The sequence below is a fragment of the Microtus oregoni genome, unplaced genomic scaffold (genome assembly GCF_018167655.1).
Source record: "Microtus oregoni isolate MIOR12 unplaced genomic scaffold, Mior012 000003F_ref0000135, whole genome shotgun sequence".
Lineage (NCBI taxonomy): Eukaryota > Metazoa > Chordata > Mammalia > Rodentia > Cricetidae > Microtus > Microtus oregoni.
The window spans coordinates 41,545,378-41,563,066 of NW_024543062.1; the positions used below are offsets into that span (position 1 = coordinate 41,545,378).

Sequence of the window (17,689 nt, forward strand, 5' to 3'; positions counted from 1 at the left end):
ATACTAGCCGTATAATAAAGTGTATCTTCCCGTTGTTATGCTCTGTTACACGCCTGTGTTCCTATCACTTAGCACTGTCACCTGGGAAGGAAGTTTTCTGTTTAAGTTTTAGTACACAGAAATAAAGCTAAATAGCAAAAGGTCAGTAAGACATAGCCAAAGATTCCCAGAGCAGCAGTTAAGGAGACTTTAGGCCATCTTTACTAACCAAACATGAGCTGTAAGCTCTTCCTCTGCACTGAGATTCTGTGCCATCCCCACAGACGCCAATTTGCTTGGAGGTGACGGCCCGGGAGATGGCTTGAGGTGGTTGCCAGCTGTGGTACAGCAGAAAGAACATTAACCTCAGTGTTTTAACATTTGTTGGTGCCCAGATATTCCGCTTACAGGATGTATGATTTTCAGTAATTTAATGCCAGCTTGTGTTTTAATGTCAGTGTAGCAAATAATTAATGAGACTGTAAAAGATAGAGATTACATAGTACCATATTTCATAAACTGATATAATTTTATATATAAGAATAAAAAGCACTTTTTAATAGGCTAATAATCCTCTTTAATATTTTTTGTTTTCAGCAATAGGCTTTATTTCTTATTTTAAGATTTAAATGTATTTGTTTTTATTATCATTTTCTTTATTCTTGAGAATTTCATACATATAAACAATGAAATATAATTGTATTAATCCCTAATTTCCTCTGTCAGCTACTCTCATGTCCCCATGAATATGTTCCTCCTTCAGTTTTATGCCTTTTTTTTTGTTGGTTTTCTTTTTTAGCATTTTATACATGCCTGTAATATGCTTGGGTCAAAACCACTCCCCTTTCTTTCCCTTTCAATTTCTCCCTTATCCCCCAACACTATTCTTTCCAACTTCCTATGTTTGCTTCTTCTCCCCCCCCCCCCCCACAGGGTTTCTCTGTAGCTTTGGGAGCCTGTCCTGGAACTAGCTCTTATAGACCAGGCTGACTTCTAACTCACAGAGATCCGCCTGCCTCTGCCTCCCAAGTGCTGGGATTAAAGGTGTGCACCACCACCGCCCAGCCATATGTTCGCTTCTTAAACCCACTAAATTTACTTTCTGCTACATTCCTGAAGAAAACTGACTATTCATCCTCCAGAAGCCATCAGTTGCCAGTAACTTCTCTGAGAGGGATGGGGCTTTATGTGCTCCCCGCCCCGTGTGTGCTAGGATTTTGGCTGGCTTGATCTCCTGCAGGCCTATGCATGCAGTTGTGAATTCATGTATAGAGTGGTGCTGTCATATCTGGCATTTACCTCTGGCTCTTACAATCTTTCCATCCCCCCTTCACAATGATCTCTTATTCTCTGCATGTTGACCAAGCGTACACTGTATTGATCTCCATATACTATAAAAAATAGTGCCTGTGATGAGTGCTGAAAGATGCTCTGCTGTATGGGTATAAAGATGAGAATTTAGGGGACAGTTAGTGTCCATTTAACAGAATAATAGTGCTAGGCTCCAATCTAGGGCCTGTGACCTCGCCAGTCCCAGGTTTTTGGTCCAGTTAGCAATACAAGGAATGAGCTCCCTCTTGTCAAGGAGGGCAAGTCCAAGCAGAAAGTGGCTGGTTACTCCTATATTTGTGCAACTATTCCACCAGTGGGCCTGAATTGCCAGTCTCATCATTATTCAACTGGAAGGGCACACAGCTGGGCAGAACTTTGCTTGTTTTTCTCCCCCAATAACATGCATGGTACCATCCTGCACTGTAAAAGCTAGGGAGTTGGGATGCAGCTTCCAGGTTGGTACCACTTAACTTCTCCATGTCCTATGACTCACGTATGTGCAGTCTTCAGCAGAAATCTTACCATTAAGCTCAGGAGGGTAACTGAAAGCTATGGTGATAGCCTATAATATTATTGAGAAGAGTCTGACCAACAACTTGAGTGCCCTCCCTTGGCCCCATACTGGTTTCTTGCCATCTATTGGTACTCTAATTTAAACATACATATCCAAAGAATCAAATCGATCCTCCAGATATAGGAGACAACATGCAGTATTTGTCTTTCTGGGTTTCAGGTATCTCAGAATGATTATTTTCCATTCTATCCATTTACCTATGAATTTCATAATTTCATTTTACTTTACAATTGAATAATATCCCATTATGTATATGTAACACCAAGTCCATCTAGTGCTGTACTTATATGTATGGGTATCAGCTTCCAATAGCTCCCCAGCTGGTGGCGATGCCTAGAGACCACCTCCCCCATCTATGCCATAATGTAGTCTGGCTTGCTCTTGTGCAGGTAATTATAGCGCTGTGCGTTCATGTGTGCAGTAGTCATGGCCGTCAAATTCAGCAATCGTAAATTGCGCTATGTTTTTCTTACCCTTTCATCTGTTAGCAGCCCTCCAGCTTCTCTTTCCTAGCAATTAGAATAGAGTATCAGTGAACATGGGTATTCAGGTGGCTTTGTAGTAGGACATAAGGTCCTTCAGGTGTATGCCCAAGAGAGGTACAACCGGATTATTTGTCAGTTCTGTTTCTAGATTTTTAGGAACCTTCAGATTGATATCCAAAGTGTCTGCAGTAGCTTACATTCCCACATGAGTTTCCCCTTCACCGCTTCCATATCAGCTCTTCTCTCTGCCCTTTAATGGATAAATAACCTTATCTGCAGCTCTAACAAAACTGTATGAGCCTCCTCAGTGCTGTCTCTCAGAACAAAGCAGTGTGAAATAAAAATGTACCATGCTTAAAAGGCATAACAAGCTACATTCATTCTTGGAGAGCAATACTCAACGCATAAGTAGACAAGAAATTCTTTGTAAACATCCTTTTGAGCCTACGAACATATGTTTCATTATAAATGGCATACTTACTGGCTTTCCTCTAAAGCTGGGGTAGTTTTGACAGAATCTGCCTACAGTAATGAGAGCTTTGACAGGAGTGTGTGTTCCTAACTCTCACTCCGGGAGGGAAAAATATGATGCTTAAGTCCTTATATGCTTTGTTAGAAACACTCCTGAGTATTATATAACTCCATTATAAAGTTCTTGCATTATTTTTAATAATTTGCTTTAATTCCTGTGCTGCCTGACATGTTTTATTGATGCCAAGGCTTTTTTTTCCCCTTCTCATTTTGGCATCTCTGAATTTAGAATACGTCTGTCTTACTTAGAGTTTCTTTTGCTGTGAAGCGATAACATGACTGTGGAAACTCTTATAAAGGAAAGCATTTAATTGCGACTGGCTTACAGTTTCAGAGGTTTAGTCCATTATTGTCATGGTGAGAAGCACGGCAGCCTGCAAGCAGACATGTGCTGGAGAAGGGGCTGAGAGTTCTGTCTTGATCTCACTAGTCATGATGTGAGACTTCAGAGCCCGCCTCCACAGTGACACACTTCCTCCAACAAGGTCACACATCCTATTAGTGCTACTCCCTATGGAGGCCATTCCTATTCAAACCCCCACAGTGTCATGTAATAGAAGGAATTGCCTTATTCACAGCACTTTTTGTGTCTTAATTTATGCCACAAGGAGACAAAATAAATTCATTTTATCTCTACAATTTCATGAGACCACTGATGTAAACTCTAAGAGCTTATTTTCTTGTGGTCATACTTTAGCTAATTTCTTTAAAATGGTAATCAGTTCACTGGTTCAGGGATCATTAGTCATTTTTCTATATAGCTGGATAATATTTTTGCATGTCAGGAATATGGAATCTGTTAAAAGTGTTCAAGTCTAGCACGTCAGCACAAAGGGAGACCATGCATAAACTAAGGGAGAGACTATACTGAATAAAGCAGTTTTTATGAAAACAGACGTCAAGCTGACGCCTCCGATCCAGTAACATGTAATGATCACTTACACTGTCTCAGTTCCCAGGGCCAGCAGAATGTGTTGAGTAAATAAATGCATGGATATTGTGTCCAGAGGAACAGAGGTGGGAAGGCATTAAACTACACACTCTCTCTATTTGTTTTTTTTTTTATTGAAAGAAAAAATTTCCCGCCTCCTCCCAACCTCCCATTTCCCTCCCCCTTCTCCCACTCTTCTCCTCCTCCCCCCACTCCTCTCCCCCTCCCTCTCCAGTCCGAAGAGCAGTCAGGGTTCCCTGCCCTGTGGAAAGTCCAAGGTCCTCCCTGCTCCATCCAGGTCTAGGAAGGTGTACATCCATAATGGCTAGGCTCCCACAAAGCCAGAACATGAAGTAGAATCAAAACCCAGTGCCATTGTCTTTGGCTTCTCATCAGCCCTCCTTGTCCGCCATGTCCAAAGAGTCCGGTTTTATCTCATGCTTTTTCAGTCACTGTCCAGCTGACCTTGGTGAGCTCCCAATAGATCAGCCCCACTGTCTCAGTGGGTGGGTGCACCCCTCGTGGTCCTGACTTCCTTGCTCATGTTCTCCCTCCTTCTGCTCTTCATTGGGACCTTGGGAGCTCAGTCCGATGCTCCAGTGTGGGTCTCTGTCTCTATCTCCATCCATCGCCAGATGAAGGTTCTATGGTGATATGCAAGATATTCATCAGTATGGCTATAGGATAGGGTCATTTCAGTTTCCCTATCCTCAGCTGCCCAAGGAGCTAACTGGGGACATCGCCCTGGGCACCTGGGAGCCCCTCTAGGTTCAAGTCTCTTGCCAACCCTAAGATGGCTCCCTTAATTAAGTTATGTGATTCCCTGCTCCTCTATCCAACCTTCCTTTCTCCCAATCATCCCATTCCCCCAAGTTCCCCCCATCCTCCCCTTCTTACTTTTCTCTCCCCATCTCCCCTTACCCCCGTCCCACCCCACCCCCAAGTTCCCAATTTTTTGCCTGGCAATCTTGTCTACTTCCCATACCCAGGATAACAACTATATGTTTTTCTTTGGGTTCACCTTCTTATTTAGCTTCTTTAGGATCACAGATTATAAACTCAATGACCATTATTTGTGGCTAGAAACCAATTATGAGTGAGTACATCCCATGTTCCTCTTTTTGGGTCTGGGATACCTCACTCAGGATAGTGTTTTCTATTTCCATCCATTTGCATGTAAAATTCGAGAAGTCAATGTGTATATATTCCACACTTTCTTCATCCATTCTTCTATTGAAGGACATCTAGGTTGTTTCCAGGTTCTCTATTTGTATAATTTAAGAAATGTTCAACAGATGCTTCTAAATAGAAACATTGATGAGGTACGCTGTAGTGCTCCTGAGAGTATGTGTGCCTCATGCCATCCTCAGGCAAGTCTGGGGCTCAGCATGCAGTGTTAGCTTATAGCTCTGGTACACAAGAAGGCAGCCTGGTCCAGTCCCAGCATTTCAGCCATGTTCCAGTTTTCCTCAGAGCACAAGAAGGCAGCCTGGTCCAGTCCCAGCATTTCAGCCATGTTTTAGTTTTCCTCAGAGCACAAGAAGGCAGCCTGGTCCAGTCCCAGCATTTCAGCCATGTTCCAGTTTTCCTCAGAGCACAAGAAGGCAGCCTGGTCCAGTCCCAGCATTTCAGCCATGTTCCAGTTTTCCTCAGAGCACAAGAAGGCAGCCTGGTCCAGTCCCAGCATTTCAGCCATGTTCCAGTTTTCCTCAGAGCACAAGAAGGCAGCCTGGTCCAGTCCCAGCATTTCAGCCATGTTCCAGTTTTCCTCGGAGCACAAGAAGGCAGCCTGGTCCAGTCCCAGCATTTCAGCCATGTTTCTGTTTTCCTCGGAGCTTTCTCAGCTTTTCCTTTCTAATGTGTCACCTTTCCCTGCCTTCTCTTTGCTAACCGGTTTGGTGTGTGTTTTCAGATGCTGAGTACAGTGTTCTCTATGTATGTTGTATACAGCACTCACCACAGTCTGCTAAAGAAAGAAGGCCTGCCTCTTATCAATCAGATTGTGAGCTGGGCCACGTTAGGTAAGTGGCCCCTCGAACCAAATTGGAAAAATTTATCTTCAGTCTCTTAACTTAAAAATGATACCTTTATGTCTCTGTTGAACTGAAAGAAGCAGTTTTGATGAAGAAAAATGTAGCCAGCTATTATTTCTATTTCTTTATGGAACTGACAAAGAAAAGCAGAACTTTCGTGAGCACACATAGATTAATAGGAGTTACTTGATAGAATATTTATGGCTTGATGATTGGATTGTGGACTTATGTACATCTAATAACATTTCCCGAGTGATTCTAAAAGAAGTTGTTTTTGAATATTCCATTCTGTATATGCAATGAAAGCAACACACAAACAAAGGACCTCCTACACCAGTATTGTTTAAATTTGGTTTTGTTATGGAATATCTTGTTTCTCTGTCTTCCACAACTCTGACATATGGTGAAGTCATTCCTTCCTGATCTTGATATACCAGGTGGCACACTACAACTCTAGATGCCTGCTTCTCTGACATTAGACATTATCAATGTCTAGAGCATTTGTTGTCTTTGAACTACGACATAAATGTCAAAGAAGCAAGTTGCTGAACATTAAATAATACATTTTATTTCATGAGAAAATAATAAATTATTTATTTGGGAGTTGATACAGTGATTTGATTTGGATAAAGTTGAGAAAATCTGAGTTATTTAACCCATGAAATAATTAAAGCAAGGTGTAATTTTAGTTAAGAATGTAACGTCTTTGTTTTCTTACAGAAACCCTGGCATTGTATTAAAGATCATACAGAGCCTAAATTGCATGAGTGTTGGTTGGTCTCTTGGGTCTGAAGAGCTGACACAGGACTCTTCTTTTCTTGCAGCCTCCTCGTTGGTTGTGCCGTTCCTGAGTTCCACAGCTCTCTTTCAGCGACTCTCCAGCATACTTCTTTCCTTGATGCCAACCTACTTGCTTCTGAGTACAGGGTATAAACTTTTTTCTATTTAAAAAAAAATCTTTTTTTTGGAGAATTTCATGAGTACTGTTTTTCATTATTTCTATGCCTTACTTTCCCCCTCCAACTCCTCCCATGCCACCTCTCCTTCCTAAGTTCATGACATCTTCTAAAATTATTATTGTTGCACATATATGTATAAACTTTTCTTAAAATATAATTTCACAGTTGCAAATTTTAAATGCTAAATTGACTTTTCTCCTTTAGTAGCTAAGCTTTGGGAATAAGAATGTTTTCTAAATATTGAAGAATAAATTATAAATATTTTATGTTTTTTATGTGAGTAGGTAAAAGAGGCTGCTAGTTAGTTTCCCAGCCGCTTAACCCCGAAATAATCACACAGAAATTGTATTAATTAAATCACTGCTTGGCCCATTAGCTCTAGCTTCTTATTGGCTAATGCTTACATCGGAATTTAACCCATCTCCATTAATCTGTGCATCACCATGAGATCATGGCCTACCAGCAGTTTTAGCATGCCTGTCTCTGGTGAGGCTCCATGGCTTCTTCTTGACTCTGCCTCCTTCTCCCAGCATTCAGTTTAGTTTTCCCTACCTACCTAAGTTCTGCCCTGCTATAGGTCCAAAGCAGTTTCTTTATTCATTAATGATAATCACAGCATAAAGAGGGGAAATCACACATCAATAACTTGATCTAAAATTTTGTTTTATTTTTCCTCATAATTTTCATAGTATTGTCTGTTATTTCTTTTTACTTGTAGCAATTGCTGAAATTTTATTTAATTATAGTATTAGGAAATCCTGATGAATAATGGCAGAATTTTAAATCTGAAGAGTTTTTTAAGAATGATCTTTATTTTTGTTGGATTTTTTAAATATATTTTCCCACAGTGGTACGATCTCTATTCTGATAAGTGATTGGAGTATACAGCTAGAAGGGAAACAGAAATTTGTCTGTAACACAAAACAGCATCATTTCTTCTTGTTGTACTTAAGAAAAAAAGTTATTTTGTTTTAATACCTATTCAAAAGCTGAAAAGCCTAGTTCTCCAGCTCCAAGTGATCTAGTGCCCTCTTCTGGCCTCTGCAGGAACTTGCATGCATGAGCACAGACTGGCAGGAAAACATGCATGCATATAAAAAGAAATCTCTTTTAAACATTACATTTTTTCCTTTTGCTTTTGGTACAAAATCTCACTGTATAGACCAGCCTTCCCTGGAACTCACAGAGCTCTGCCTGACACTCTGCATCGAGTGCTTGTATTAAAGGCGTGCACAATAAAAACAGAATTGAAATTTTCTTACAAATAGATTTAAACAAAGAATCTGGTGGGTTGATTTGCCATGAACCCTGAAACATCACTTTAAAATTTAGTGAAGGCAGTTTTATAGTTTCCATGTTGACTTTGAAGGGAAGAATTCTTGCCTTCCAGATACACACTCCAACTGAACTCAGTGTGTAGTCCCAGCTAGCGTCAAACTCTTATTTCAGGCTCCTGAGTACGGACATTCGAGGCATGTCATTTGAATTTGATTTTGCTAGTCCTTCCTTACATCCTATGAGGATAAAGAGTTTTTACTTTAGACGAAATGATAAGTAGGAGAAAAGAGCTGAGTAAATAGCACTGATAGTTTAAATTTTGGCTAATATATGGTATCTTGACCCAAATTAGACTCAGCCCAGTATTCACCATGATGAATGATGAACAGGTTAGGACCATCTAGCCTCCAAGGCCTGAGTCACTCTTCAGGAATTTTAGCCATCCTAATTAAGTATTACAGAGACATTCTGAAAGCTCTTGCCGTTGGACCTTAGCATCCCATGTGATCTAGACTTTGAGAAGTGGGGCGGGCAGTAAATCCCCTCTCACCAAAGGTCCCACCATATTCTGTTTTTTCCATTCTCCCTGACTGACATATTTGTGGGACACAGCTATGAACATATAACATGGACACCATGGAAACTTTCCTTCGATGCTTAATAAAGAGATCTTATGCTGAGCTTGCTTTGAGATGTGCAGTTTTTAAATAAGTCTTGAAGTGTGTGAGAATCTAGTTGTTCTTATTCAATAGTGATAAACATAATTGGAGACACTTTTCATTTCCCCACATTACTGCTAAAATTTTAGAATAATTCTATTCTATTAGCAGTCTTTACATTAAAATATGCAAAAGTTTTTGTTTTACATAATAAATTAAAGGATAAAATTCCCTTCTCTCGGGATGATATTGTTCTATTAAGAGGACACACTTAGCTTGACTGTGGTGGCGTACACCTTAATCTCAGCACTCAGGAGGCACAGGCAGGTGGATCTCTCTGAATTCAAGACCAGCCTGGTCTACAGAGTGAGGACAACGAGGCTACTCAGAGAAACCCTGTCTTGGAAACAAAACAAATCACACTTAGGGGTTTGCTTGAGAAAGTAAGTATTTTAGAATAAAGAAATATGTGCTGATTTTTTAACAGTCACTTAGTAATGATTTGACCTTTTTGGGGCTAAAGGAATGTGTAATCAATTTTAAAGAAACGGTGGAACATGTCTCAGGAGGCGGAGGCAGTGATTTTGAGTTTGAGACCAGCCAGTGCCATATAGCAGGAACCTGTCCTTTGAAAACCTTTCCCTGTTGCTGTGATAAATACTCTGACAAAAGCGACTCAGGGAAGGGGTTAGTTCCGGACTACAGTTCCAGGGTGTGGTGTCAGAGGCTGCACCACTGTTCAGAGGCATCTGTACCCACCAGCAGAGAGCCGTGACAGCATGCTAGTGCTCATATTACTTATACATTTTGTGCAGTTCAGGGTCTCCTTCCACACGATGGTACTTCCCACAATTGACATGGTCAGGGTAATCCCTGATATACATGCCCGTCTCCCAGCTGATTCTAGATTCCATCGGGCTGACACTTGATTCCACAGGGAGTGTAGAAGCCTCTGTCTAATGCACAGAGGTCTGGCTTCAATTTTTGGCAGTGAAAAAATTCAATTGATAAAAAAGAATAAAATATAAATCTTAGAAATAGACCTGGATTAGAAACAAAGGAGTATCAGGAAGAAAGAAAGAATAGTTTAAGCTTGTAGGTAAAAAAAATTTCTTAATATAGAGTGATTTATTCTGTAACTTACCCTTGAGACAAGTTTTATAATAATATATAATGAATAAAAGTGTTTTTAATCATCAATTTAATGGTCTTTGAGAGACCCTCAAACAGATTATCAAAATTACATTAGTTTATTTTAAGAAAATCAAGATCAGGAACGTTCGTGCCTAAAATCAGAATGTCACTGCTGACTGTGACCTCACTAGTGAATGCATTAGAGAGCCATCACTCAGAGTCCAGGTTTAGCTTGGGAAAGGGTCTTGAAACTGCGTGTTCTAGTCACTCAGATTAGTACAGTTTCTAGGTTTCTTATCAGTTTTGCAAATCATGTAGTTCTTCACTGTTTTGAACAAAATAGAAGTTTCTCTGTATAATTCAGTGAATATTCAGCATAAGAGATTCTTAGAATAAATATAGCTTTATTGTAGTATAGAGTAATAGTAATCTTAAATTCTAACAATACATCCTTGATTTAATGAATAAAAAGACTCATTAGTAATCAGCCCTGAATTAATTTTATGCAAATGAAAGCTATTACAATTCTTGAAAATAATTTGTCTGTTAAGTTGTTAAATATTTCTCTTTGAAATTTTGTTTACATTATCCCTTTCCATAGCAAAATATAATACAAATCTAAATGCATTTTCAGCCCATTCCAATCTGCCCAGAGGCCAAACCAGCAGATTGCAATTTAGGGCTTAGTATTTCATTACATTCTCTTAGTCCACGATGACATTTTATTGGTCTTTCCATATTAATTTAGATTTGCTGGATGTATATGAAAAATTGTCTCAAGAGGTAATGTCTCTTAGGGGACTGTTTCTCTCTGATCTTGTCTGCATTTTAGAAAGGGCCAGAGCTCTGAAGTACTGAGTGATTCGTGATTGTGTATTATTAGAAAGAATGACTTTCATACACAGCTGAATCTGTTTGTAAAAGTCTTGGTGCCGTGGGGCTGTATAGATGACTGGGCACTTAAAAGCTCTGGTTGCTTCTTCTGAGGACCCGGTGTCAGTTCCCAGAATATATATGGTACTAACAACCTTCTGTAAGTGCCCTCCTCTGGCCTGCTTGCATACTAAACATGCATGTAGTGCATCCATGTTCATGCAAGCAAAATCCTCATACATAGAAAATAAAAATGGACAAATATTTTCAAAGTCATCATCTGCCTTTTCCTAGGGAATGCACCTTCATGATCTGATTAGTCCAGTTTTTGTCTTTCACATTTCCAGTATCCTGAGCACTGAGCAGACACACCCAAGGGACTATTACTGTACTGCAGGCCTGCAGTGCAGCTGCTCATGGCTATAAAATAAGAATCGTGTTTTGCAGTTTTAACAGTAAAAACTGGAAAGTTGATTTTGTGGGTTAGGAAGTGAAGAGATTTTGAATAATGGAACTGGGTTGATGGTTATGAAACTGGCTATTTCTGTGTTTGAGTGTTTGTGAGTTTAGATAGTTTTTGTATGGTTTTTACAGTGATGTATGAGGTCCATTAAGCATGAACTTTTTTTTAACAAAACGTTCTATTTGTTTTAAGGACAGTGCTATTTTATATCACCAACAAACTATAAGAGATGTCATTTTATCATACCCTTAGTAATGCTATTTTTCCTTCAAGTAAGAATGCTAAATGCAATTTTAATGGGCTTTAATGACTGCTTTGTACTGTTTCTGTCCATTTTGCTAATGATATTTTCTCATGTTTATAGTCTATACTCATATCCTAGGACATCCCATATTCTAAACACAAGGTGATTGTATGTATTTCTTCAAATCTAGATATTTCTGCCCAGTCTTTGGTATTTTACCATCATGGCAGAGTTGAGAGCATTTTGTTTCTTTTGCACATTCATATCTGGGAATAGTGTCATAGGGCCTAGAGTGGTGAAAAGTGAAGCAAAGTTACTTATGTCTTTTTGTTGTGTAGCTTCCAATAAAGTTAGTTATTCTTTCAGAACCACTTCATGTGAGCTAGACTTGCATAGTCGCCAGACTCTGTTCATAAAGTAGGCGGAGTCTAAACGTGTTTGTGTGACCAAAGCAGCATGGGAAGTGCCGCAGTGGAGCATGTGGGGATCTGGAGGTGGTGCACTTACCCCAAGATAGAGCAGAAGCAGTCTTGAAAAGGCTTGGCAGTGTGAAAAAACCTCCATTCATTCTCATTCTCTCTCTCTCTCTCTCTCTCTCTCTCTCTCTCTCTCTCTCTCCCCCCCCTCCCTGCCATCCACCCTCTTTCTTTCCTTCCTCCCTCCCTCCCTCCCTCCCTCCCTTCCTTCCTTCATTCCTTCATTCCTTTTTTGTTTTATGTCTACTGTCTTCCATCTTACAGAGGTACAGGTACATTTGTAATCACTTTCCTGTGGATATGCAAGACCTTCACACCTTTATTGCCCCCTTCTGTAAACTTCTTTACAGTAAGGCTCATAGTGCATATACATGATTTTTCTTAGAATGAATGTTCTTATATTGTGGCTTATGAATGTTTCTTATATTTTTGACTCATAACATGAGATGGTCTTCCACTATACAGTGTTTCTATATATGTAGTATGGGAATCTATTTCAGTTTACTCTTCTCAACTCTGTTTTTATGTTGACAAACATGGTAAGTACATTTGGCATCTCATTTTTGTTTTGATTTCCATATCAGTTACTGATATAGTCAAACATATTTTCATGCATTTGTGGACCCTTTTATTTTCTTATTATGGGTTTGTATTCCTGTATCAAACTTACCTTTTAGGAAGCTGGGGATATTTGTCTTGCCCTGATACATATATTAGTGTTTGTACCTCCCACGTTATCTTTTTACCTTTGTCTTAGCATTTTCTTTCTTTTATGAATAGCTGTTACCTTCTTTAGGAATGGTTTTAAATATTTCCACTATTTTAAACATGTATCTCAAAATTTAATTAAGTTCAAAACAAGATACTGTTAAGGTTGAAATTTAAATGTATGTTTCTCTACTTTTGTCTGGAGAACTTAAAAGATTTTGAGTATTACTTCAATTATTTTTAATGTTTATTTCATGTATATGACTGTTTTGCTTTTACATATATGTACTGTGTGTGTACCTGGTACCTATAGAGACCAGAAGAGAGTAACAGATTCTTTGGATCTGGTATTACAGACTATGGTAAGCCACGATGTGGAACCAAACCTGGGTCTTCTTTAAGAGCAACAATTGCCCTTAACTGCTGAGCCATCTCTCCAGCCGCCATCACAATTATTTTAAGAGTGAGTTCTGACTTTGATTTTCAGCCTTCTCTGTTAATGTTTTCATCTCTGTGTTCTCACTTCCTGTCTCTTAGGTATGAAGCTCTCTTTCCATTAGTGTTGTCCTGCTTGATGTTTGTCTGGATACACATGGAACAAGAGACCCTACAACAGCCTGGCATTTCCTGCAAACAGAAGGTAGCCATCCAAACAACTGTTGCTCTGTTTTAAAACATTCTCTGCACTATGAGAATGTTACACCGTTATTTTGTCAAAAATTCTTTCTGCCTAGAAATCTAGCAGTTTAAAAACTTAGCAAATTTTACTTGTATTGATAATTAAGGTCAACAATTATACATAAAGGAAATTTTCATTTATAACAAAATACAATTGTACAGTTTTGTATGACATGTATATGTTGGGGTTTTTCTGGAAAATTATTAAGAATCAGATTAACAAAATATGAATAGGGCAAGAAACACATCTCATGGATAAAAGTGCTTGATACTTGGCTAACACACTTAGTGGTCTGAGGTAAGTGGGAGAAGTGGAGAGCCGGTGTCTGCACAGGCATGCTGTGGCATGCGCACTGCGCAATTGTCTCCCAGCACATGCTCGCACACCTGGTTTGCCTCCAGATTTCCCTTTGACGGTAAACTCGATCATACGGTGCTCTTTAAGTGCCCATTGCTGTTTCTCTAGCCATCATAGTTCAAGGTGCTTATTTTGTCGTCTTCGAGGTGTTGGCCCCCGACTGTATCTTCCACAGTTACGCACTATGCTGTGCCTAGAACTGGACAAAAGTCAACCACTTTTAAAAGGGTTGTCCTCCTGAGGAGTTAGAAGGTTATGTGATGTCTCTCACCTGTTGTAAGTAAGGTGACTCTGAGACATTGGTGACGCACTGCTCAGTTTACTGAGGTTGGATGAAGAAAGACTGAGCGCTTCTGTGCTCCTCCGCCCTTACCTAGCTCCAGCTGCCTCCCAAGAGGTGTTGTTCACTCAGAATCACTTCACAGCACAGAAGCAGTTGTGCTGCTGTGTATGTGTGAAAGCAGTGTGGATGGATCAGTGTAAAGAGTGAAGAATTACCCTAGGCAGTATTTCAGGAGAGGGAATCACTGCATCGCTCTCAAACCCTACTTTTAACAGACAGCAAGGCCGTTTGTGTTCAGAAAAGAAGATCGCAGCACCCAGTACTTGCTCTTTATTTATATCGAGTATGGCAATGGGGAGACTTCTCCTTTCAACTCTCTTTTGGCTTCTTTTCCGGGGTTGGGGACCTAAACAAGACTGTCTCCACAGTATTTAATGGTGTGACTTTCCCTTTTTATCAAAGACAGAAGTATTTTGTTTTTATAAGGGAAAATAATAATTTATCTGCAAATAGAATTAGCAGGACAAGTAAGAGAATAAATGTTTACTTTGTAAAATATTTTTAATGTTATATAACTGACCTAAGAAGACAAGAAAACTAATAACTGTGGTCTCTGAATAGCAGTTTGAAGGTGGAACATTTATATGGGGTAGAAAGGAGACCAACTCTTACTTCAATGACATGATGACACTATAAGTCCACTTAGCATGTTTTTAACATGTTTTCCTTCCAGTGAATTCTATTAAGATGTCATTAAACTATTTCACTGTTGTGGGTTTTTTTTGTATTTGTTTTTTATGTAAGCACAGTATAAATGATTAGCCATTGTTAATTTGTCTGTAAGTTTGTAAGCTAAATACTATTGTTTATTAATGTATTTCTTCCCGCCTCTCAGCTTGGCAGCATTCAGTTCACCTGTAACACTGATATATCTCTCCTTCGACTGCTTGATCCGGACGACATCCGCAGGGCCTTTTTCCTTGTATCCTTTGTTGGGAACTGTAACATCTGCCAACCCCATTTTAATAGAGGAAGATGCTGTGGAAGGTGGTTTTTTTTTTTTCTTACATAATAGTGGTGTTTTTATTAGAGGCCGGTTAACTCTCTTCTCAACTCAGGTTTTCTCACACACATAGTTCTCATCATCATTTGGAGAGGACAGATGGCAGGCTTTTAGGTCAGGGGTGGACAGAGTGCTTGCTTAGCATGCACCAAGCCCTGGGTTCAACCCCTAGTAGGGCAAACAAGCAAATACTTTTTTAGCTATAGAAAAATGATGTTGCAAATGTGTGTGTTCCTACCATTCAGTCTCTTAGCAGTTAAGATTTTATCACATATGCATATATTCCTTAAGAATAAAATGTTAAAACTAAAGCAGAAATCTTTCAACTCTCAATTCCTGTTTAGTTTCTCCTGCCCTAGAGGAAACCATTATGAGTTTTTATCTTGTTTGCTTTACCTGAGGCTTGTTAGGTCAACTCCCGTCTCGCTGATAGGCTTTGGATCCAATCAGAGGTGATCCCATGGAATTACTCAGCGTCACACATTTGAAAGATGGCATAATGAAGCCTCAGTTAAGGAAGACCAACTGGCCAGTTGCAAGAAATTCATAGGGAGTTATTCCTTTAAAAAGTTAGCAAAATTTTCAGCTTTTTTGAGGTAAAATGAATAAAACCGATAAACGTGGAAGGTGCATCGTTTGATGCTTCACCTTACACAGCAAAATGATCACACAAAATAATTGACATCCTCATCTACTCCGCTGCCATTTGTATTTCTTCCTCTTGCCTTTCCTTCCCCTTCACATTTTTTCCCATCCTCCCTCTTTCCCTCCTGCCTTCCCTCCCTCTTCTTGTGAGAATAATTAAGATCTTCTGTCCTAGCTTTAACACAATACAGTTTCTGTATTACCATACTGAACTTTAGCTGTCCAACCTTACTTGTCACAGATAATTGAAAGTTTTGTTCTGTGATCAGATCTTTTTGGCCCCTTTTCGTAGTCCTTCTCACTACCAGTCTGCTGTTTTTATGGCTGTATGTTTTATTTTCTCCATTTTTTCAAATCACTGTTCTTCTTTTCTTCCTTTGCCTGATCTTGAACCATAGTTTTCCCAGTCTCGCTCTGCAGCCTGCTTCCCATGTCTAATGAGTGAGAGCTTTTCCCCTAGTACTATCAGACACCTCTGGCATCCACTTTTCAACTCTGACCTCTCCTGACCTTGAGAGCCCTCTGTCCGTCATTTTCCTGGAAATCAGCAGATACCTGTGTGAACTGAGTAACAACTGATGATGGGTGCTTTTACCAAAGTAGCTCCCTAGACACCCTCCTGCCTCTGACACGGGCTACTGAACCAGATCCCTAGACATCCTCCTGCCTCTGACACGGGCTACTGAACCAGATCCCTAGACACCCTCCTGCCTCTGACACGGGCTACTGAACCAGATCCCTAGACACCCTCCTGCCTCTGACACGGGCTACTGAACCAGATCCCTAGACACCCTCCTGCCTCTGACACGGGCTACTGAACCAGATCCCTAGACACCCTCCTGCCTCTGACACGGGCTACTGAACCAGATCCCTAGACACCCTCCTGCCTCTGACACGGGCTACTGAACCAGATCCCTAGACACCCTCCTGCCTCTGACACGGGCTACTGAACCAGATCCCTAGACACCCTCCTGCCTCTGACACGGGCTACTGAACCAGATCCCTAGACACCCTCCTGCCTCTGACACGGGCTACTGAACCAGATCCCTAGACACCCTCCTGCCTCTGACACGGGCTACTGAACCAGATCCCTAGACACCCTCCTGCCTCTGACACGGGCTACTGAACCAGATCCCTAGACACCCTCCTGCCTCTGACACGGGCTACTGAACCAGATCCCTAGACACCCTCCTGCCTCTGACACGGGCTACTGAACCAGATCCCTAGACACCCTCCTGCCTCTGACACGGGCTACTGAACCAGATCCCTAGACACCCTCCTGCCTCTGACACGGGCTACTGAACCAGATCCCTAGACACCCTCCTGCCTCTGACACGGGCTACTGAACCAGATCCCTAGACACCCTCCTGCCTCTGACACGGGCTACTGAACCAGATCCCTAGACACCCTCCTGCCTCTGACACGGGCTACTGAACCAGATCCCTAGACACCCTCCTGCCTCTGACACGGGCTACTGAACCAGATCCCTAGACACCCTCCTGCCTCTGACACGGGCTACTGAACCAGATCCCTAGACACCCTCCTGCCTCTGACACGGGCTACTGAACCAGATCCCTAGACACCCTCCTGCCTCTGACACGGGCTACTGAACCAGATCCCTAGACACCCTCCTGCCTCTGACACGGGCTACTGAACCAGATCCCTAGACACCCTCCTGCCTCTGACACGGGCTACTGAACCAGATCCCTAGACAGCCTCCTGCCTCTGTCTTCCTCTGCTTGTGTATCACAAATCACATGGATTTTCATTATGCCACTTACCTGAGCTGTTTGCTTCCTATATTATTTCCCCAAAAATTTAAAGTTCAAGTTTTATTAGCATGTTGCTTATATTCCTTCCTTCATTTTCCCTGTGTTTTTCAATTACCCATTAGCTCTTACCACATTTACCTACTGTTTCATGATGTAATTTATTTTCCCACTATGTCTACCAATTTTACCAGCATATTTAAATGGGAAATCAGACAACATCTAGGGAAAAGG

General features: G+C 40.7%; 1 protein-coding gene across 1 annotated transcript in view; it reads left to right on the forward strand.

Annotated features, from left to right (window-relative positions):
* Pign (phosphatidylinositol glycan anchor biosynthesis class N) overlaps positions 1-17,689 on the forward strand; it is a 120,599-nt gene that overhangs the window by 68,981 nt on the left and 33,929 nt on the right. Inside the window, exons 21-24 of the mRNA XM_041647478.1 lie at positions 5,745-5,853; positions 6,690-6,792; positions 13,197-13,299; positions 14,874-14,960. Of these exons, the coding sequence (XP_041503412.1) occupies positions 5,745-5,853; positions 6,690-6,792; positions 13,197-13,299; positions 14,874-14,960 (402 nt within the window). The remainder of the gene's footprint in view (positions 1-5,744; positions 5,854-6,689; positions 6,793-13,196; positions 13,300-14,873; positions 14,961-17,689) is intronic.